The 23,917-nt window shown below is 38.4% G+C and overlaps 1 protein-coding gene across 2 annotated transcripts in view; it reads left to right on the forward strand.

The window, feature by feature from the left end:
• LOC122563213 (LEM domain-containing protein 2-like) overlaps window positions 1–23,589 on the forward strand; it is a 29,441-nt gene extending 5,852 nt beyond the window's left edge. The window contains exons 2-9 of one of the 2 annotated variants that reach the window (XM_043716777.1): window positions 2,251–2,291; window positions 3,728–3,803; window positions 9,275–9,351; window positions 13,204–13,283; window positions 14,337–14,482; window positions 19,584–19,685; window positions 20,501–20,603; window positions 21,867–23,589. In XM_043716777.1, the coding sequence (XP_043572712.1) occupies window positions 2,251–2,291; window positions 3,728–3,803; window positions 9,275–9,351; window positions 13,204–13,283; window positions 14,337–14,482; window positions 19,584–19,685; window positions 20,501–20,603; window positions 21,867–22,014 (773 nt within the window). In that variant the 3' untranslated portion in view covers window positions 22,015–23,589. The remainder of the gene's footprint in view (window positions 1–2,250; window positions 2,292–3,727; window positions 3,804–9,274; window positions 9,352–13,203; window positions 13,284–14,336; window positions 14,483–19,583; window positions 19,686–20,500; window positions 20,604–21,866) is intronic. The other variant, XM_043716778.1, reaches the window with a different exon arrangement.
• The last annotated feature ends 328 nt before the right edge of the window (window positions 23,590–23,917 follow it).

The following is a 23,917-nucleotide window of genomic DNA, read 5'->3' on the forward strand; positions in this document are numbered from 1 at the left end:
TACGCAGACACGGGGAGAATGTGCAAACTCGATACAGAGAGTCGCTTGAGGCGGGAATTGAACCCGGGTCTCTGGCGCTGTGAGGCCGTAGTGCTAACCACTGTGCCACCCACAAAATGTAACATGGACTGACTGCCTACAGATTCTGTGCATTTTGAGCAAAATCGAATGTATCTGCAAATGAAAATTCATCTCATAGACTGATGTGTGTATGTGTGTGTGTTGTGTGGGAGAGATTATGCATTGTGCTTGCTTGGTAAAGTGTGTTAGAGTGTGACGGAGTATATGCCTCTGAGAGGTTGTGCACATGTGTGTGTCTGAGAGACAGCATGCGATTGAGAGAGGGTCTGTGTGGGTGTGATTGTGTGTATAGTGTAGTGGGGTCACCTGTAGTGTGAGATGAGCCCAAGATCCTGATTGTGGCCATCCTCATGGGTACCAAACTTGACTATTAGCCTCTGCTCAGCAACATTATATTGTTGTATTTTGTTGACATAGATGACTTGTTAAGGATGACTATCCTGGTCTCTTTGTTGGGGTTTACTGATTGTATGTCCATATTTGTCCTGAGGTCTTGCAATGCTATCAAACTCTCACAATGAATGTGAAAATTGATTTATTATTTGGAAACTTGCAATATGCGTGGGTCGATCAGCTTGGCATGCATTCAAAGATTTGCTGTCTTGAATGGAAACTGGTCTGTGGTGGGCTAGCTGGAAGTAGAGAAGTTCAAATTCAGCAAACATCTCTGCCTATCGTTTTGGGATGAACTCACACCAAAGCAGAAAATTAAAGAACTGCAGACATTGGAAATCAGAAATACAAACAGAAATTGCAAGAAAAACTCTGCAGGTACCATCTGTGGAGAGAAAGCATGGTTAATGTTTCAGGTCTAGTGACCCTTCTTCAGAACCTTCTGACACCTCAGGCGAAATCAGGTACAAGGGCAAACACATCACTTTCAGATAATGCGTGGTCAGAAAGATTTATCATATGTTTGGAGAGAGAGTTAATTAGGTTGCCAAGCCATATCTGTTTAAGTGAGTTAATCGTGCAATTGTGCTTTACATAGGTAGTGTTTATGGTGTGGTTATCTATTGAAACAATACAGCAGCATAGATTGATCAAATGTTTAATTAATGTCTCCTATCTAAATGTCTAATGTCCTTTTAGGGGAAGAAGTGTGCCATCCTTATCTTGTGTAGCTACATGTGACTGTAGACCCATAGTAAAATGGCTGACTCTGAATTGCTGTCTGAAGTGGCGTACCAAGCCATTAAGTTCAAGAGCAATTAGCGCTGAGCAATAAGTGCTTGTCCAGCCAATGACAGCCACACCCCATGGATGAACTTTTTAATAAGAGGTTAAAAAAAATCTATGTATTTAAAACTAAGTGCAGCATAGAACATGGTGTGAACTAGTAACCCTGTTACCAGTCTGGTCAAAAATGTGAACAACAGGTGAAGCTAACTGCTTCACATTGCTGCAGTGCAGTAGAAACACGAGTGGTGTGCTCACTTAACAGGATGCTGTCATCAAATGTAAAGATATGAGTGGTTTTGGCACATTGTGGTATATGCATTTCAGCACTGATATTATGCCAGATGTGTAGGCCATACATGCTATTACTGGTTGATCATATCAGACGGCAAGTCACTTTGGCTGTACACAACAAGCAAGGCACTGACCATACTGACCAATTTGCACATGTAAAAATTGCAACATTAAATGTGATTCTGCAATTGGACAATGTTGGCTGCATTACCCAATACAGCATAAGTGCTGACTACTCCCTTCTAAAGACCTGCACCAATCTTATGGAAACTGGTTCTTACAATTTTTTTTTAATCATTGCATTTGAATGTGTTTTATACCATACTTCTGTGGCCACCATATCACATAATGAAGCTCAAACTCCGATATCCTACCCCACAAGTAAGGACAGTACCATTTTGCCACTTGACTGCAATCTTACTGCTTTAATATGTATTTGTAATTAATCTGTGCACATTATGAAATATCTAAGGGACAAATGGGACTTGGGTCCAGACCTCTAGTCAAGTGATAGGGACAGTACTTCTCAACAGCTCTCACTCACTATATGGATTCAGTTGAAACACCATTTGTAGCATTAGCTTGGCATATCAGATAGTTGTATTTAATTATCTCGTGATTCTATATAATATATATAATATATATAATATAATATATAATATATATAATATAATCTATGGTTTTCTTTCGTTTTAGTTAAGATGCTGCCAGTGGATTGCAATGGGAAAACTGACGCAGTGAGTAACTGTTTTCTTCCCAGTTATAGTTAACACTTAGATGGTAAATTTTAAAGTGGAGAATGTTATAAAAGTCACAGAAATCTAAGTTTGATATTCACTCCACTCCTTCACAATATTAGGAGGCATTGGCAATATTGAGAAGGTATAGTGGAAGTGCATAGATCTTTTTATGTAATCGAGCAAAGTTCTGTCTCCAGTCAACTCCTATATGTTTCACTGTATCAAAATAAATCTTATTTTTGGATTTATAAATGCCAATTTTTTTCCTGGATCTAATTGTTGCCAAAAATAACTATTAAAAAGTGCCTGTAGGTGATAAATCAGTTGTAGAATTTCTCAACAGTGATCCTTGTGGAAATCTGTTTTCTTCCTTAGCACAGGAATAGTTTCTTTTTCAGAAAGAGCAGTTAGCTTATTAGCAAAACTAATGTTGTATATAGAGTGTTTTCTGAACAGTCGTAGAACTAGTATATATGTCAAATAAGATTATTAATCAGTCTGTTTGGAAATGTTATGGCCACCTCTGGAACAGGTGGGCCTGAACCCAAACCTCCACCTGGAGGAAGGGGAACTAACAGTTTGCCATGAGACTCTTTATAGACAGATTCTACTTTGACAACTTTGTTCTATTGTTGTTCAAATTATCTTGTAGTAAATGAAGTCTATTAGACAGTTTAAAGCTAAAAACCTAAAATCATGAAAGCGTTTGAATGAATAAGCAATGTATTTTAAGTGATTATGACACCCTATCAGTGGTTGGCAGTTGCAGTATTATGTGGCAAATTCAGATCATCATTAATCTAAATTGAAGGCTTAGTTATCCATTTCACAGATCCACTAGACCCACAATGCTCTACTGCTGACCAGATATCAATGATATGTGTATGTTGACTTGTACTGTGTACCTACATGATCAAAAATGTGAAGCCAAAACTGAAATTGCTGGAAAAACTCAGCAGGTCTGGCAGTATCTGCAGAGAGAAATCAGAGTTAACGTTTTGAGTCGGGTGACTCTCCCTCAGAATCTTCTCTTCTGTTTTGGTTTCTGATTTACAGCATCCGCAGTTCATTCAGTTTTTAGGTTGTCCAAAGATCTGAACATCCACACACAGAGGTTTTCCAATGCATTAATAACACACTAGAGGTCACTGTTCTGTACTCAATGTGTAGCGCATAATACCAGATGGAATAACTGGTAAAACGGTATTTGCAGTATAAAATGAAACTGAGGCATTATGCATTACTTTATTTGTTTCTGAAAAAAGATAGGCTAGATTAAGTAATTTGTGACTGTAATCACACCAATATATGCTTGATAAAATACAAAATATTTCATTAATTAGTTTAGCATTTCTTAGTTTTGGATTTATGTTACATTTCAAGCGTTATTTTTATTAATACTTTAATTTCATTTATCAACTTTTTTTTTCTAGTATTGCCAAGCTGAAGAACGCAAAATCATAATGCTCATGTTGTCTGAAATGTATGAGTATTTGGCAGAAATAGCTGGTGAGTTGAAGGATAATCACAAAGGGGAACGTATTCTTGCTGTAAATTACTAGCTACAAAAAATGTAAACAGCTAAGGAAAATACGAAAGATCCACAAAATTCAGTTTAACACGTACCATAATACTGCTTTTCAATGGGAGAATAAATTCTTTAATGTAATCAAAATTGTGGATAATGTATTGAACATTTTAAAGATTGCATTCAGTAGATTTTTGCCAAGTAAAGATTCTGCAAAAAGGCAGCAAAGGGGAGATGAGGTAGAAGATCAGCTATGATCTTTTCAATAACTAAGCAAACTTGAGGGATTGCATAATGTAACCTAGCTCATAATCTTTGCATTCAAATCAGCTTAATTCAAGAGGATATTTAAAGCATTCCTAATGAAGGTAAAGTGTATAAATAATTCTGGCATAATCAATGTTTTTATGTAAAATTCTTCATTTGATTCAATCACCCTGCATCTTTGTACTTAACCCTCTTAAACTCAGTCTGGTTTTAGTTTTTCAGCAATTTCAAATGCTATACTTATATCACGATAACCAAGAAATGTAAGCAGGCAGTGTATCACTGCGTTGCCTCTTGTCAGTCACAGGTAGCTTGAGAGTCAGAGCGATGACTTATGTTTCTCTATAGGAATAGAAGCAGCTGTTCAATTATTTTCCACACCATTGCATGGATTGTAAAATCTCTAGGATTACATGCATTCATGAGAAATTGAGGTTATTCTTCAGTCGCTACTCAGGAGAAGAAAAAAACAACAACAAAAATCTGTTTTTTGGTTGAACCGTTTTGGATATTAGTTCTGTAAGTGCTAAAGATAGTGTTAACTTCTGCTGTATTGAATGATTGGAGATGAGTGTTATTTTGATCCAAACTCCAGGAAATGGTCAAGCAAAGTTTATTTTCCAAAACGTTTTTGATTTGGGGAAGGTTCCATTAGACTGGAATACACCAAATGTGATTATTTTATTCAGAAGGGGAGGAGACAGAAAACAGTAAGTTACAGACCAGTTTGTTTTGATAGCTGCCATACGGAAAATGTTAGAAACTTTAACTAAAGACATTATAGCGAGGCACTTAGGTAAGTTCAATGTAATCCAGCAGAGTTAGTATGGTTTTGTGAAAGGTAAATCATCTTTAACCAATCTATCAGCGTCTTTGAGGAAATAACACATTCAGTGTAAGGGTGACTTGGGTATATAGTGTACTTCAATTTAAAAAAATAATTTGATAAGGTGCCACAGAAAGTAGAAGTTCGTGGTGTAGAGGGTAGCATGTTGGCATGGATAGAGGATTGGCTGGATATCAGGAAGTAGAGGGAAGGCAAAAATGGGTCATTTTCAGATTGACACATTATAATGAGTGTTGTGCCACAGAAAGTGGTGCTGGAATCTTTACTGATTCCAATTTATTTCAATGACTTGGATGAAGAGATTGAAGATATAGTTGCTACATTTGTTGATATCAAGAAGACAGGTTGAAAAGTAAGTTACAAAGAGGACATAAGGAGGCTACGAAAAGATATGCGTTTAAGTAGTGGGCAAATAGAATATAACATGGGGGAAAAATGAATGTACTTCTGCTTTGGCAGAAAGAATAAAAAGCATTTTGTCTAAATGGTGAGAGATTGCAGAACTTTGCTATGCAGAGATAGCTTAATGTCCTGGTATATGAATTGCATAAGGCGAGTGTGCATGAATATGTGAAACCTCATACAATATTATCATTTATTGTGGAGTGCGTTGAATAAAAAAGTTAAAAATCACACAACACCAGGTTATAGTCCAACAGGTTTAATTGGAAGCACACTAGCTTTCGGAGCGACGCTCCTTCATCAGGTGATTGAAAGCCAGTGTGCTTCCAATTAAACCTGTTGGACTATAACCTGGTGTTGTGTGATTTTTAACTTTGTACACCCCAGTCCAACACCGGCATCTCCGAATCTTGAATAAAAAAGGTAGAGATGTCTATACAGATCATTGAGAGACCACATCTAACTATTGTGTACTGTATTGGTCAACCTATTTAAGGGGGGATATAAATGTTTTGGAAGCAGTTCAGAGAAGGTTTGCTAGTCTAATACCGGGAATGGCTACATTATGTTATGAGGAAATACTGGACAGGCTATGCTTACATCTACTGGAATTTAGAAGAAAAAGACGTGACTTGATTAAGACAATAGATCCTGAGGGGTCTTTGACGAGGTGAATGTCAAGATGATGTTTCCTCTTAATGGAAAATCAAGAACTAGGGTCACTGGTTAAAAATCAGACATGAGATGAAATTTCTTCTCCCAGTTTCACAAATCTGTGGAACAGTCTTCCTGAGAAAGTGTTAGAAGAGGCATCCTTGAATATTTTAAAGACAGAAATGGATAGCTTCTTGTTAAGAGAGGTTATCTGGGATAGTGTGGATCTGGATTTGAGGTTATTAAATGGTAGAGAAGACCCTGGGAGCCTAGTGGCCTATTTCTGCTGTTCATACATTTACAACACAAAATGCAACTCACTTGAAAACTTGGGAGGCAGTAAACATGGGCTTTGCCTATCATGTTCTGCTTGTTAAATGTGTTGTTCAAATAACTAATGGTACTGTTTAAATAATTTAAGTACAAATGTTTATGTAAAAGGATATGGGATAAGCTATTTGTTGGGCATTTTCCCTGGTGCTTCAAAGGATAGGGTGAATACTAAGGTCTTTTCACTGAGGGAGTCCAAAACTAGAGGGCAAAGGTCTAAGGTGAGAGGGGAATGATTTAGAAGGGATCTGAGGGGCAATACTTCACGTAGAGGGTGGTGCGCATATGGAATGAGCGGCCAGAGGAAGTGGTGGAGGCTGGTACAATTACAACATTTAAAAGGCCTCTGGATGGGTACATAAATCGGAATGGTTTAGAGGGATTTAGGTCAAATGCTGGCAAATGGCACTCGATCAGTTTAGGATATCTGATCAGCGCAGGCCTGTTTCCGTGCTGGATAACTCTATGACTCTGTGACTGAGATGAGGAAAATTTTCTTGACTCAAAGGTTAGTGAACCTGTAGAATTCTCTACCACAGATGGATGTAGAGGCAAAGGCACTGAATACAGTAGTCCTCTGGTACCCGCAGGAGATACGTTCAAAGACCTACCGCCAAAGCCCCAAACCATGGATAGGTGCAAACCCATTCATTTAAATTGGAAATTGACCTCCCTGGCAGCTCCCTGGTCCCCGGTTCCGGAATGTTCCACGTAATTTACTGCGGGTCATGGTAAACCACGGGTAACTGAAACCGCAGAAACTGATTCCACAGATAGGCAGTAGACTTGTATACTCAAGAAACATCTTTTCTAGAAATTTTTGGATATTAAATACATCAAGGGATATCGGGAGAAAGCGGGATTATGGCCTTGAAATAACCATGACCATTTGAATGGCAGAGCAGGCTTGAAGGGACTAATGACCTTTTTCTGCTTCTTGTCTCTATGATTCTTCATCATTAATTTTAGGAAGTATTGAAGAATTATCTAAAATCACGTGCTTCTGGATGATAACCAGAAAATAATGTATATAACTGAATCTCTGATGTGTTGTCTTCTTGCACATAAAAGTACGTTCATCTTTACATTGAAAGCCTTCATTAATTCCGGTCTTTCTGAATGGTGTTAATCTTGTCAGTTACCTGGTCACTCAAAATGTTGCAGGGTTTTTATGTGATTGTAGAGGGACCTTTGTAGTTTGCAGTAACCAAGCATAATGTTTCTATCTTGCAGTGTTCTTCATGTCAATCTACTGGCATTTACCCAATTGCATTCTCTGTAACTGCAGCAATGTCATATACTGTTAAAATATAACCTGTTACTTTCCCTTTACACTGCTTGGGTAAAAAATGTAATTCTCTATTTGCAGCTATTTTAAAATCTGTCAGCCCAACCTAATGTGCTAATAAATTGAATGCAGTTGGCTTTATTCTTTTTCATTATGTCAGTTAGAGCCTTTTGGTTTTTATCTATACGTTGTCATTGTCAACAGGAATACTGCCAGAAGCCTGACGTTAGCAAATGTTGTCCCCCTTGTTCAAGAAGGGGAGTAGGGACAATCCTGGTAATTGACCCTTAGTTTGGTTGTGGGTAAAGTGTTGGAAAGGATTACAAGAGATCGGATTTATAATCCTCTGGAAAGAAATAATTTGATTAGGGATAGTCAGCATGGTTTTGTGGAGGGTACATCGTGCCTCACAAACCTTACTGAGTTCTTTGAGAAGGTGACCAAACAGGTGGATGAAGGTAAAGCTGTTGATGTGGTATATATAGATTTCAAAGTAAGGCTATTGCATAAAATATGCATGGAATTGAGGGTGATTTAGCGATTTGGATCAGAAATTGACTAGTTGAAAGAAGACAGAAGGTGGTGGTTGATAGGAAATGTTCATGCTGAAGTTCATTTAGTTGTGGTATACCACAAGGATCTGTTTTGGGGCCACTACTATTTGTCATTTTTATAATTGACCTGGATGAGGGCGTAGAAGGATGAGTTAGTAAATTTGCAGATGATACTAAAGTTGGTGGAGTTATGGACAGTGTGGAAGGATGTTGCAAGTTACAGAGGGAAATAGATAAGCTGCAGAGCTGGGCTAGGAGGTGGCAAATGGAATTTAATACGGAAAAGTGAGAGGTGATTCACTTTGGAAGGAGTAACAGGAATACAGAGTACTGGTCTAATGGTAAAATCCTTGGCAGTCTGGATGAGCATGTAAATAGATCCCTGAAAGTTACCATCCAGGCTTATAGGGTTATTAAGAAGGCATATGGTGTGTTAAGCTTTTATTGTTATAGGGATTAAGTTTCAGAGCCCTGAGGTCATGTTGCAGCTGTACAAAACTCTGGTGCGGCCGCCCTTTGTTATTGCGTAACATTCTGGCTGCCGCATTACATGAAGGATGTGGAAGCATTGGAAAGGTTGCAGAGGAGAGTTACCAGGATTTTGCCTGGTATGGAGGAAAGGTTGAGGGATTTGAGGCTGTTTTCGTCAGAAGAAGGTTGAGAGGTGACTTAACAGAGACATATAAAATGATCAGAGGATTAGATAGGGTGGACAGTGAGAGCCTTTTTCCTCTGATGGTAGTGGCTAGCACGGGTGGGCATAGCTTTAAATTGAGGTATGATAGTTATAGGACAGAGGTCAGAGGTAGTTTCTTTAATCAGAGTAGTAGGGGTATGGAACACACTGCCTGCAACAGTAGTAGACTTACCAACTTTAAGAGCATTTAAATGTTCATTGGATAAACGTACGAATGATAATGGAATAGTGCAGCATAGATGGGCTTCAGATTGATTTCACAGATCGGTGCAGCATCGAGGGCCGAAGGGCCTGTATTGCACTGTAATGTTCTATTAATGTGGAATGTTTGAATCTTGAATGTACTTAGAGATTCATTTTTAGTTACAAAGTGCATGATTGGAGTTAAACAATTTAATTTTTTTGACTTGTAGGTGAGTTTGAGTGTGGATCTGAATATCTGCTGAAGACCAAATGTGTTCCAGTTGCTGATGTACAGAGACATTTAGCAGTAAGTTATACATTTAAATGTAAAATATTTTTAATGTACATAAGATTAGTTAATGGTTATTTGTATCTTGTAAAATTAGAAGTTTTGGACTATAAAACATGCTTGTGGAAATAAAGAAAACAGGTGAAAATCAGCTATGTAATATTGCCATAGTGTTAAAACATTCATTGAAAATTCCTTTGTTAACATTAACATGGTGTTCAGTAACTCTTGGGGAAAAAAACATGGGTCAGTGAGATTTTTAAATACTGAACCAAAGAGTTCAAAGAAAGGTGCTACAGCTGTTGTATACTAATATTGTATAACAATTGCATTGCATTTAATGAATGCATTTAATGAAGAGAACTGACATTAAAATAATGTACTGAACTATTGCTGAGGTGTGCAATGGAACGATAATAACTCGTCTACAATAACTCCTGCACAGTGGTCGTCACTTTATCATTGGATTGGTTCCATTGGAGCTCTACCTCGGCAAGAAGCCAAAGAATATGTACTTAAAACAAATTGGTCTTATTGTTGTGTGCATTTATTTGCAAGATCACATGTGGTTTATAGCTGGAAACATGTAACAGTGATATTTATTTTTACACAATCAAACTATATTTGTGACTCTGATATTCCTGGTACAAAGGGGTAAAAATTTAGAGTTACTGATCATAACAACATGCATACCAGGAAATGGTACACTTAATGGCAGTGATTTTTCAGTCCATTAACTGTAATAGGTAAAAACATTGTGGGCTGAGAAAGCAAAATTTGCAATATATGCTCCAGGCTCACATGAAGGAGAGTGTTGTTGGAGCTGCACCCTCCATGCAAGTGAAAAGTATTCTATCACAATCTTGACCTGCATTTTGAAGATGGTGGATTGGCATTGGAGAGAAGGAGGCAGGTTATTCACTGCAGGATTCTAGCCTTTGATCAACTCATTATACCACAGTATTTATAAGGCTGGGCCAGTTCAGTTTCTGGTTGATGTTAACCCCCAAGATGGTGAGAGTGGGCATTCAGCAATGGTAAGGGTACTCTAGGGTCTCTAGAGGAAGATGGTTAGATTCCTTTTTGTTTGAGATGGTCACTTGTACCACATTGTGCCAGGCAATATTATTTGTCAGTAGCCCAAATCTGGGTGTTGTCCATGTCTTTTTGTATATGAACATGGGCTACTTCAGTATCTGAGGAAATGCAAATATTGCTAAGCATCGTCCATTTGTTAGTCAATATTCCAAATCTGACCTTATGATGAGGAAAGGTCATTGAAGCAGCTGAAGCTAATTGAGCTTAGGAATTCCTGCAATTTCAATCATGAGCAAGCTTTCTGGCCTTATGATGGAAGATTAATGATGCAGCTGAAGGTAGTTATGCCTAACTTGAGGAGTTTGTGAGCCATGAGACCTGAGTTCAAATCCCAAAGTTATGTAATACTGTGTTTGAACAGGTTGATTAGCAAATATCTACCCTGAAGAATTAGGGTGCTTATGGTGTCATGGTAATGTCTCTGCCTATGGACCTAGAGGCCTGGGTTCAAGTCCCACCTGCTTCAGAGTTTTTTTTGTATTCACTCGTAGGACATGGGCATCACTGGCTGGCCAGCATTTATTGCCTGTTTCTAGCTCCCCTTGACTGAGTGGCTTCTAAGCCATTTCAGAGGGCAGTTGAGAGTCAACTGCTGTGGCTCTGGAGTCAAATGTAGGCCAGACCAGGTAAGGATGGTAGACTTCCTTGCCTTAATGTTTGTAAGCCATTTTTTCCCTCCAACAATCAGCAATGATTTCACGGCCATCAGTAGATTCTTAATTTCCAATTTTTTTTTTACTTATGTCAAATTCCACCATCTGCTGTGATAGGACTCAGACCTGGTCCCAGAACATTAGTTGAGTTTGTGATGTATAATTATATCTCTGAATGGGTTAATTTAAAAAGAAATGCCCTGAGGAATTCTTACAGTGAGGTACTGGGTCTAAAATGAATGACCTCAAAGAACAGCTATCTTGCCTTGGAAAATGTGCATATTTTCTACTTATCCTGTTCAGAGATGTTATAACCCCATTGGAGCAGGTGGAACTTGAGCCCATGCTGTTTGATCTGGAGGTAGGGACACTACAACTGCACCACAAGAGACCTTGGACACAGTATAGTTATTTTCTAATCAACCTGTTCAGAAATGTTATTACCCGGACGTGTAACCTTGTCTCCTGGCTCAGGGGTGAGTACAGTCCCACTTTACCACAGGAGCCCTTGTACATAGTATGTTTCGGTTTTTTAGCCCATTTTCTAATCAACCTGCTCAGCAATGCTATTACACACCTTTGGAACAGATGGGATTGGAACCCAGGCCTCCCGACTCAAAGGTAGAGATACTACTTCTGTATCACAACAGCCTTCTTGCACAAAGTATGACTCCAATGAGGGGAGTGTTTTTGCCTGATTTGAATTTGCCTTGATTCCATACTCTATCACATACTGTCTTGAAATCAAGGTCACTCTCACCTCATCTCATCTCTGGAGTTCAGTAGTTTTGTACATGTTTGAACCAAGGCTGTAATGGGTTCAGGACCCTAGTGGCTTTGACAGAATCTAAACTGAGCATCGTGAGTAGGTTATTGTTAGCAAGCGCAGCTTGGAGCATTGTTGTTATACCTTTTCATTACTTTGATTGAAAGCAATTGACTGAGTTGGATTTGTTTTATTTTTCCCTTTGTAAACTGGGCATACTTAGGCAAATTTCAACATTTCCAGGTAGACACCATTGTTGTAGCTGTATTAGAACACTTAGGCTAGGGGTGTGGTTAGTTATACGAGCATAAGTCTCGAGTACCATTGCTAGATGTTATTAGGATCCATGCCTTTGCAGTATCCAGTGTTTTCAGCCATTTCTTGATACCAAGTGGAGTGAATTAAAATGTTTGAAGGCTGATTCTAGAAACCCCTGGGGGTGGCTGAGATGAATCATCCACTTCTGGCTCAAGGTGCATGTAAATGCTTTTGCCTTCTCTTTGACACTGATGTGCTGCGTTCACCCATTATTGAGAATGGGGATATTTGTAGAGTTCTCTTCATTTGTTAATTGTTTAATGGTCCTCCACCATTTACAATGAATGTGAGGACTACATAGCTTCTGTCAGATCAGTTAACTGTACGATTGCTTAGCTACGTCTATCAAATGCTGATTTCATAACTTAGCATGTACATCGTCCTGTGTTCTTGCTTTACAAGTTTACATCTTATTTTTATTTATGGCTGGAGCCACTTGTAGCATGCCTCCCTGCATTGAACAAAGAAGGGTTGGATCCCCCAGCTTAATAGTAAATTGGGAGATCTGCCAGCCCATGATGTTCAGATTGTGGTTGAATGCAGTTCTGTTGTTGATGGCCTGCAGCACCTCATGAATGCCTAGTTTTGTTGGATGTTGGAAATGTTTGAAATCTGTGTGCAGCCTAGATGGTGATTGCGCTCTAAAGCACGTGTAAAAGCTGATGTAAGAGTTTGATTGGTGGCTTTGGAGGCTTGGTTTATCAATCAATATTTACCTCTCCCATAGCATATGACTTCCCTATTCTGATAATGACGCATGACCACCAGCACATTTCACATACTGTTTTTCTTCATTTTTATTAAATGTTGATTTTTGTTATTGAAATTGTAAGGTTCAGTAACAGGAATATCTTGTCCTCAAATTGTTTCTAGATTTGACTCTTAAATACATTCTGAAATTTTCTTTTAAAGTTTCAGCACCATCTTGATGGTGGAAAAATTAAACTTGTGCAGTGATGTGAAGCATAATAGCTTGAATATTTTTTTAAAATGTCCTTATTTATATTTGTTTACTCACTAATATTGCTTTCCCAGACTAATAATATACCTAATCTAGAAAAATTTAATGAGGCACTTCAATGGATCATTCAGAGTACTCGAGACTTTGGGATTAGGTGAGTTGTTTTCTTGTAAATTCTAGCTTAAATTAATGAACAGTATTTGAATGCATAAAGTAGAACATAACCTCCAGTCATTGTGCATGGAATTCTGTTACCTTCCTCTCACTGTGTTGTTGACAATTCTTGAAAAGTTTAAAACAACAGGTACTTGAGACACAATTCTTGAGCATTTCTTGACCAGATTTAAAATGGTACTTGCAATTTTTGAGAAGATTTGCGGCCTAGGTTGTGGTTCAGGTTGGAAGTTTCTGGCAGTTTCTGATAAGACAGGATGTTGCTGCTGTGATTGGCTGAGACATTTGCCAGTCAGTTCTTAAATTAATTGGTGTATAAAAAGATGATCTTACTTGGCAATGAAGGGTTAGCTGAACTGGTAGATTTGTCCTCCGATGTTCGTCACCATGTGAGGTAACATCATCAATGAGCCTCCATTGAAGTGCTGGCATTTTGTCCCACTTTTTATTTATGTGTCTTGGTATGTTGTGGTGGGTGATATCATTTCCGGTTATTTTTCTGGGAGGTTGGTAAATGAGGTCCAACAGTGCTTCAATGAAGGCTCACTAATGATGTTATCTCACATAGTGATGAAACGTCGGAGAACAAATTTACCAGCTCAGCTAACCCTTCATTGCCAAGTAAGATCATCTTTTTATACACCAATTAATTTAAGAACTGACTGGCAAATGTCTCAGCCAATCACAGCAGCAACATCCTGTCTTATCAGAAACTGCCAGCCAATCGGAGACTGGCAGCTTCTGAATCCTAAAAACCATATTTGTGTCTTGATGAAGCTTCTGATTAAAATTACTTTCAAGTTACTTGATGGATAGCATAAACAGTGGGTTGGCTTCAGCTGGACTTATAATTCATTCTCTTGTAATTATAGATTACAGACATTGGTGGTTATCCATAATAAAAATGTAAAATTTGAATAACAGACTTGAATCATTTTTAAGAGTTTTATACAATTTAAAAAAAAAATGATTGTTGCAGACATTCCCTTGAAGAATGTTTATTTAATTATCTTTTTTTAATATCTGCTTACAGGTTAGTTGGTGAAGATTCTGAAACATCAGTGACTTCAGTGGATCAAGTGATCTGTCTTGAATCCACTCGTCCACAGATGAATTTATATTGTCGCCTTCGTCATGCTGTTTATACTATTCTTCACAGAATGTTAATCTTTATATTGGGTAAGTCATTGATACTGTTAATATATCTATAACTTGATATACTGCTTTAGATTTGAAAATAATCAGCCACAGAGTAATTGATTTTTCCTTAGGGCAAGGCCAGTGATAGATTTGGTAACAATTCTTAGAAAGATAATTGTTGAAATAAATTGTCAAGAACAGCGCTCATGGTAATTTCTAACAAGAAACTAGCAGAAGTCACTCGCTGAATTTAAATCTCATTTTTATTGCATTATGGGTTTGATATGTGGGAAAATGTGATATATCTTTTATAATTTTGTTATTTGTAGAAGATTATCTTCTGAATTGCTCAAATTATTTAATATTAACAATGTCCCAAGTACTTTAATACTTGAAACTAAAAAATTATCTTCTGTTATTCATTAGAATAAATATATTATTCTATCAAGTTATTTTACTTATACAATTTGATTAGTGGAGCAAAATACTCACATCATAATGCTGTAAAATGTTTGCATTTTAGCAAAAAAACTGGTAATCTAAATAATTAGTAAGTTTCTCACATGAGGTTACTAAAACTGATCATATCCAGGTTCAGATGTCAGATGACCTTTTCAACTTGCTATCAGAACACAGTTGTGTTAACGTTGCAGCAGACATTATGCAGTCATAGAGATGTACAGCATGGAAACAGACCCATCAGTCCAACTCGTCCATGCGATCAGATATCCCAACCCAATCTAGTCTCACCTGCCAGCACCCAGCCCATATCCCACCAAACCCTTCCTATTCATATACCCATCCAAATGCCTCTTAAATGTTGCAATTGTACCAGCCTCCACCACTTCTTCTGGCAGCTCATTCCATACATGTACCACCCTCTGAGTGAAAAAGTTGCCTCGTAGGTCTCTTTTATATCTTAACCCTCTCACCCTAAACCTATGCCCTTTAGTTCTGGACTCCCCGACCCCAGGGAAAAGACTTTGCCTATTTACCCTATCCATGCCCCTCATCATTTTGTAAACCTCTATAAGGTCACCCCTCAGCATCCGACGCTCCAGGGAAAACAGCCCCAGCCTGTTCAGCATCTCCCTTTCGCTCAAAACCTCCAACCCTGGCAAAATCCGTGTAAATCTTTTCTGAACCCTTTCAAGTTTCACAACATCTTTCCAATAGGAAGGAGACCCGAATTGCATGCAATATTCCAACGGTGGCCTAACGAATGTCCTGTACAGCTGCAATATGACCTCCCAACTCCTGTACTCAATACTCTGACCAATAAAGGAAAGCATACCAAACGCCTTCTTCACTATCCTATCTACCTGTGACTCCACTTTCAAGGAACTATGAACCTACACTCCAAGGTCTCTTTGTTCAGCAACATTCCCTAGGATCTTACCATTAAGTGTATAAGTCCTGCTAAGATTTGCTTTCCCAAAATGCAGCACCTCGCATTTATCTGAATTAAACTCCATCTGCCACCTCTCAACCCATTGGCCCATCTGGTCAAGATCCTGTTTTAATCTGAGGTAACCCTCTTCGCTATCCACTTTTGGTGTCATCTGCAAACTTACTAAATGTACCTCTTATGCTCGCATCCGAATCATTTATGTAAATGACAAGAATTAGAGGACCCAGCACCGATCCTTGTGACACTCCACTGGTCACAGGCCTCCAGTTTGAAAAACAACCCTCCACCACCACCCTCTGTCTTCTACTTTTGAGCCAGTTCTGTATCCAAATGGCTAGTTCTCCCTGTATTCCATGAGGTCTAATCTTGCTAATCAGTCTCCCATGGGGAACCTTGTCAAATGCCTTACTGAAGTACATAAAGATCACATCTACCGCTCTGCCCTCATCAATCCTCTTTGTTACTTCTTCAAAAAAACTCAATCAAGTTTGTGAAACATGATTTCCCACGGACAAAACCATGTTGACTATCTCTAATCAGTCCTTGCCTTTCCAAATACATGTACATCCTGTCCCTCATGATTCCCTCCAACAACTTGCCCACCACCGACATCAAGCTCACTGGTCTATAGTTCCCTGGCTTGTCCTTACCACCCTGCTTAAACAGTGGCACCACGTTAGCCAACCTCCAGTCTTCCGGCACTTCACCCGTGACCATCGATGATACAAATATCTCAGCAAGAGGCCCAGCAATCACTTCTCTAGCTTCCCACAGAGTTCTAGGGTACACCTGATCAGGTCCTGGGGATTTATCCACTTTTATGCATTTCAAGACATCCAGCACTTCCTCCTCTGTAATCTGGACATTTTGCAAGATGTCACCATCTATTTCTCTACAGTCGATATCTTCCATATCCTTTTCCACAATAAATACTGATGCAAAATACTCAATTAGTATCTCCCCCATTTTCTGCGGCTCCACACAAAGGCAGCCTTGCTGATCTTTGAGGGGCCCTATTCTCTCCCTAGTTATCATTTGTCCTTCATGTATTTGTAAAAACCCTTCGGATTCTCCTTAATCCTATTTGCCAAAGCTGTCGGGGGTACCCTTGACAAGGATGGAGTTCCGGTTGAAGAGATCCTTGAAATGCTCCTTTCAGTGAGTGCTAACCGCTTCTCTGTGCTGTACATGCGCCACTCCATTCTTGGCATTCAGTCGTGTAGCTTCTTAAGTGGTTGAGATGATCTTGACTACGCTGAATTATCCAAGCATGTCATGGCTCTCAACCAATTTCTGGATTTCCAGCATTCCTTTCACTTGCCATCTGTTCTTTAGGTCATAGGCTATTTTTGGACCTTAGGCTTTTTGTTTGACTTTCCCCTTCAATTAGCAGGAGGGCTGAGAAAACATTACACTCTTGTCCTCATAGCTCCCAGAAAAAAAAGCATCACCACCAACATATGGGAGTCTGTAGCCTAAGACCCAAAAATTTAAGAAGAAGCATTCGCAAAGGTGCCAGCCATTCTGAGCATCTCAGAAAGGCTCTGGTGTTACCAATCACAAAGCAGTGGAAGGAGCATGCAAAAGCCCCAGCATCTCATCCACCCATTTTTCTTCTATCATAAGGTTAGAATTGGGGATGTACAGTCATTAGCAAACAATGTTCAGCACCATTCGTGACAACTCAGATGCTGAAGCAGGCAATGTCTGAATGCAGCAAGCCTTGGAAGACATCCAGGTTGAGACTGAGAAGTGGCAAGTAACATTTGCGCTAAACAAATGCCAGACAATGACCATCACCAACAAGATAGAATCTAACTATCACCTTTTGACAAAATAAGGCAGGGCAAGTGTCTAGGCATCAATGGGGGAGCACTTTGGGGGCCAGTGATCATAATTCTATTAGTTTTAAAATAAGGATGGATCGAATCTAAAAGTTTAAATTCAAAATTGGAGCATGGCCAATTTTGACAGTATTCGGCAAGAACTTTCAAAAGTTCATTGGGGGCAGATCTTCGCAGGTAAAGGCACAGCTGAAAAATGGGAAATGAGATAACGAGAGTCCAGAGACAGTATATTCCTGTTAGGGGGAAAGGCAAGGCTGTCAGGTGTATTGAATGCTGGATGACTAGAGAAATTGGGGTTTTGGTCAAGAAAAAGAAGGAAGCAACTGTCAGGTTTAGACAGCAGAGATCAAGTGAATTCTTAGAAGAGTATAAAGGCTGTAGAAGTATACTGAAGAGGCAAATCAGGAGGGCAAAAAGGAGACATGAGATAGCTTTGCCAAATAGGATAGTGAAGAAGTTGTTTAATTTGGCTTCCTTTATTGGTCAGAGCATTGAGTATAGGAGTTGGGAGGTCATGTTGCAGCTGTACAGGACATTGGTTATGCCACTTCTTGTGTGCAATTCTGGTCTCTCTCCTATAGGAAGGATGTTGTGAAACTTGAAAGGGTTCAAAAAAGATTTACAAGAATGTTACCAGAGTTGGTGGATTTGAGCTATAGTGAGAGGCTGAATAGACTGGGGCTATTCTTCCTTGAGCGTCGGAGGCTGAGGGATATATACCTTGTAGAAGTATATAAAATCATGATGGACATGAATAGGGGAAATAGACAAAGTCTCTTCCTTGGGGTGGAGTCCAGAACTAGAGGATATAGTTTTAGGGTGAGAGGGGGAAAAATTTTAAAGGGACCTAAGGGGCAACTTTTTTATGCAGAGGGTGGTGCGCGTATGGAATGAGTTGCCAGAGGAAATGGTGGAGGCTGGTACAATTGCAGCATTTAAAAGGCATCTGGATGGGTATATGAATAGGAAGCGTTTAAAGCAATATGGGCCAAGTACTGGCAAATGGGACTAGGTCAGTTTAGGGTATCTGGTCGTCATGTACAAGTTGAACTGAAAGGTCTGTTTCTGTGCTGTACATCTCTATGACTCTATTTACATATGATACCATTATAAATCCCCCACTGGTAAGGTCCTTGGGGTTGTTATTGGCCACAAACTGAACTGATCTAACCGTATATATACTGTGGCTGCAAGAACAACTCAGAAAACAGGAATCCTGAAGCAGTGGTTGTGTCCCTACCTCTAAACCAGGAGACCCAGGTTCAATCCCACCTGCTGCAGAAGTGAATAAAATATCTGGATAGGTTGATTAGAAAATACCTCTAATTACTGCATCACAGTACTGTACTGTCAATGTCCATATCATAGCTTTAACTTTCCCCAACTGTGATTCTTTTCCTCTACCTCATTGTCATTAAAAACATCCTCATTACCCACTTCCAGATGAATGTCCAGTATCCAAGTCCCTAATGATATAAATCATAAATTACATTAGTCATAGATTAACCACTGCATGTGAAGTTCTAGATGTAACTCTGAGACCTTCTGTTCAATTGTGTAACAGTGCATAAATGAATAACATCTGTAACTCCAACTAATAGCAGATATGATAACCATGCTTTTGGTGAAAGGAGACTTTGAGAAGGCTTTTGCAGGATCAAGAAGTGAAAGATAGAGGGATTTAGGGACATACTTTTTGAGAGTAGAGACAGAACAGCTGAAAATTATAATATAGACAGCGAAGCACAGAGCGGAAGCAGACACACAAAGCTAAGGTTGAATATTAAATTAATTCCTAGTGTAGAACCCATAACCATTTACCTTATTACAAAAAGCCACCAAAAATAACTGAGTTGATGAGCTTCAATGTATTTTTCTAAAGTTTTAAGCCTTTTGTGGATCATGTTGCTACTTCTGAAATACCAGTTGAAGAAAATGAAGGACCGAGAGCAAGCCGTGTATGAAATGGTGAACAAAATTATAGGTACTGTACATTTATTATTTTCTTGTTCTGCATGACGTTGCTAAAATCGCGAATTATGAAAGAGTGCTTATGTGTGCAAGTGTTCAAATGAATGCAACTTAGTAGGAGTTATGCTAGTTTTGGGATTAACACTCAAGTACCCATGTTCCTTCTCTCATGTTTTCTGTTCCTTGTTCTTGTAATAGTAGTGCCACATTTGAGTTATTGTGTCGAGTTAAAGTGGCTAGGATGCAGTTCCTTTCTGTTCAGTAGTTAGTGGCAAATTAGGCTCCTTGCAATGTAATTGTGAAACTTAGTACTCAGATATAATTTTTCTAACTCAAAAGCATTTTGGAAAACTTTCAATAACTCTCACACAGCTTATCCAAGCAACCTTACATGTTAGGAAAATGAGGTTAGTGAGAAGTACCTTATCTCACCCAGGCACCAACATAATCATTCCATTTGTAATCAAATCTTCAATGTTAGGATGGGATGGAATTGGCTACCATCTGAGAGAACTCTTCTCAGTGGGCTAATACGAACATTCAGTAAGAATGTGATGTGGACTCGAGATTGATTGTAGAAGTGTTGAACATTTTCCTAAACACCCGCTAGGAAGTGTTTCACCTGCAAAGTCACCATTTGTTTCAGTGTTAAAGATTGATAAACAATGATATGGTTATCATTAATTAGTCATTATCAAAGAAACAAATTGTGTCTTTCAGTTAATAAAGCAAAATAAATTTAATTGTGCTATTTGTCTTATGCTTATGTACTATTATCAGATAATTTGCTTCGTAAATAAAGCTCAATCTGTTCTAATTTTAAAACAGCTGTCGTTCGTGCCCATAATCAAGACTGGGAAAAAGATTTAGAACTCATACCATATGTACCTGTCCCTCATGTCCGTGACACTCTGATTCAACCTGAGAACAGGTCTGTTTATTATTACAAAAAAACTTTGTACGATTGTTCACTGGTATTTTTAATTTCCTGGCAAGGTGGCTCAGTGGTTAGCAATGCTGCCTCACAGTGCCAGGGACCCAGGTTTGATTCCAGCCTCGGGCGATTGCCTGTGTGGAGTTTGCACATTCTCCTTGTGTCTGTGTGGGTTTCCTCCCACAATCCAAAGATATGCAGGTTAGGTGAATTGGCCGTGCTAAATTGCCCAAAGTGTCAGGGATGTATTAGTTAGGGGTAAGTGTATAATAATTGGGTAGGGGAATGGATTTGGGTGGGATACTCTTAGGAGAGTCAGTGTGGATTGTTGGGTCGAAGGGCCTGTTTCCACACTCTAGGGATTCTATAAATAGATATATGGAGCATTTGCAGCTCCAACTTGTACTGTTTTTTTCATAGGAAATCAACTGAACCTCATGTAGTTGTACGTTTTATTGTTATTAGGATTAATCAGCAGAAAGCAATGTGACTGCATTTATACACCAAAATCAAAGCTATTGCAACTATTCATGCAATCTTCCAAAAATTAAGTTTTTTTTAAACTGAAAAATTACTGTATAATGGTGCAAACAATATTTCCATGCTACCTTTTAAAATGTATAATGAGTTGTAGGTTTTGGAGACTTTTCTTGCCCATCCATAATTGCCTTCAGGTGGTGAGATACCTCCTTGGTGTTACTACAATGCTATTAAGGAATATATTCTGGAATTTTGACCCAGTGACAGCGAAGGCACAATGACATATTTCCAAGTCAGGAAGTACCACTAGAAAACAGGCTATTACTGCGCAGTCCTCTATTTGCAACAGATAAGTGGCAGCCTCTGCTGTGACTTGTATCATTCTCAGCAGTTATACTGATCAAGAAAATAAAAACCTGGCATTTGTAGGTAAACATCACTGCCTTTCGTTTTCTGCTGTTTTCAACTGGAAAATAATGCCTAAAGTTCCTTATTTTCTATACAAGAATTTTGCTGTCGACCTAGAGATAAGTTGGCCACTGTCTCTGCACATCAATCGTTTAGTCAGCCATAAAAAAAATCAAAGCAATAACATGACGTTACGAAAATGAATTATAAGAGTAGAGTATATCAAACCCTAAACTCCATATCTATTCTGCCTCATTAAAATTTATCTGAGCTACACATCGCAATGTTTTTTAATGTATTTTGTTTGGAACATGTAGGTTTTAATGTTAGACTTTCAAATTTTATAGTTTGTAAACTTTTCTTTTACTTAAGGAAAAAGATGAAGATGATCTGGGAGAAGGCTGTTCAGTTTCTTGAAGCAAATGAATCACGAATTCGTACAGAGACTCAGATAATAAATGGAGAAGATTTCTTAGTCTGGAGGTGGACGCAGCCTTCGTCCCTCTGTGATTCAATGTGATAAATAACTAAATGTAATGAGCAAAGGGCAGTTAGGAGCCATATTGTTGATGCAGTGCTTTAGCATGCCAGCAAGCTTTACTACGCAGTGAACACTTGTGTTTGTGAAATTTTCACACAGCAGTTGATTTATTTGAGAGCAAGGGGTAAGCCACGACTGATGAAAAGGTAGAAGAATTGAGTGGATACCTGGAACATCTTGCAATGCTTGTTGACAGATTTTAAAAATATCATTATTCATTGTTGGGATTAAGGAATCACGAGCAAGGTCTAGATTTAATCTTCATCTCTAATATAACTGAGGGGCTTAATAGGTAACCAGAGAAAGCAGCTAAAAACCTGTCATGTGTTGAGTGACTGAAGTTGTATACAGTTTGACAAGTTTTGTAATAGATTTTTTTGACAGCAGTGCCAATCCAACAACCATCAATTACCACTTAAAGTTCAGTCCTCCTGATGAGATTTGACCTGTCACTATCCTGAATAACTAGTTCAGACACTTAGATTATTAGTTCAATAAGAGAGACACCATACCATAGCTATATTTATTTGTGTTTTGTGTTTTTCCAAAGCCAGATAATATGCTAATATAGCCAAATAAAGCAGAAAGGTAATACTGTAAATCTGAGAACAATAAAATAATGTGTAACTTTGAACTAGGCCTTCTATTTAGTGGACTTTAAATATAGTTGTCATAATTCTTAAACATAAAGATTTAAAGTCTTTGTTCAGATTCATATTGTGTGCTGCATAGTGTTTTAAATTTGCTTTTATGCACTGACTTTGTGAAAATAATTGTCATTATGTCAGAAATTCTGTCTCCTGTATATAAGTAGTGCACTTGCTTTAAGCATTTTATACATTTTTTAAGGATAAGTTTTTTGCAGTTTATGCAACAAAATCTATGTTATGAAGAGCGTACAACATCAGTTTTTCCTTTCTGCTACATACAAATTTGATAGGAAATGTAATAATGCTGATTCTTCTGAACAGAGCCAAACATGCTGAAATATATTCATTCCACTTAACTGACCTAGTATTCCTGACCCATATCTGTTCTATTTCTGTTTTCAACTGTCAACAGAAATATTTAAAAAATGAAATAACTCCACGAAGGCTGGTATCCCATCACCAAATCGCCCTTTTTTGACACATGCGTAGCATTTGACACTGACCAGCCTTGCTCGGAACCAGTTCCGAGTGTGTTCAGAACCCCTGACACTTCTGTTTATATCTGTCAGCCAGGACTGCTGATTGGGGCTGTTATCCTAGTCCAATCAGGGAACTCGTATTCAATGAGGTCCACCTACCTGACCTTGTTCCAATCACTACAGAAAGCATATCTCCAAAGTATTTTCAAATATTTGTAAATGTATTTTGTTCCATAAGGGTAATTTTATTTCTTAAAATGCAGGTTATTTTCTTTTTAAAAGGGTGACAATAGCTTCTCTGTAAAGGGTAATTATGTAAAATAGTAGATCTCTATGACTATAAAACTGACAGTTGAGCAGCAGCTTTATGACTTAAGAAATGTCTGATAATGTTTTTATGTGTGAAAGTTAAGTGGTTAACATATTCGATGAAGCCTAATTAGAAACAATTGGAAAGCTATTTGGTAATGAAAATGCAGCAGGCGTGTGTTCATGTTTCATAATGATACTTGCTTTACCATGAATAAGTTGTTAAATTAGGATATATCTATCTCAAAGCATTGTGAATGAACTAAAAATATACAGTATAAAGTAAAACATTTCGTATTACACAGTGCCTCATTGAATTGGTATAAAAGTGAATTATTGTTCTGTATTTTGTATATACCTTAGAGGGTATGTTTGTACAAACATAGGAAATGCCTCTTTGGGTTTGCTCTGCCATTTGATAAGGTCATGGGTAAGTTGATTGTG

This window comes from Chiloscyllium plagiosum, chromosome 26 (assembly GCF_004010195.1).
Source record: "Chiloscyllium plagiosum isolate BGI_BamShark_2017 chromosome 26, ASM401019v2, whole genome shotgun sequence".
NCBI lineage: Eukaryota > Metazoa > Chordata > Chondrichthyes > Orectolobiformes > Hemiscylliidae > Chiloscyllium > Chiloscyllium plagiosum.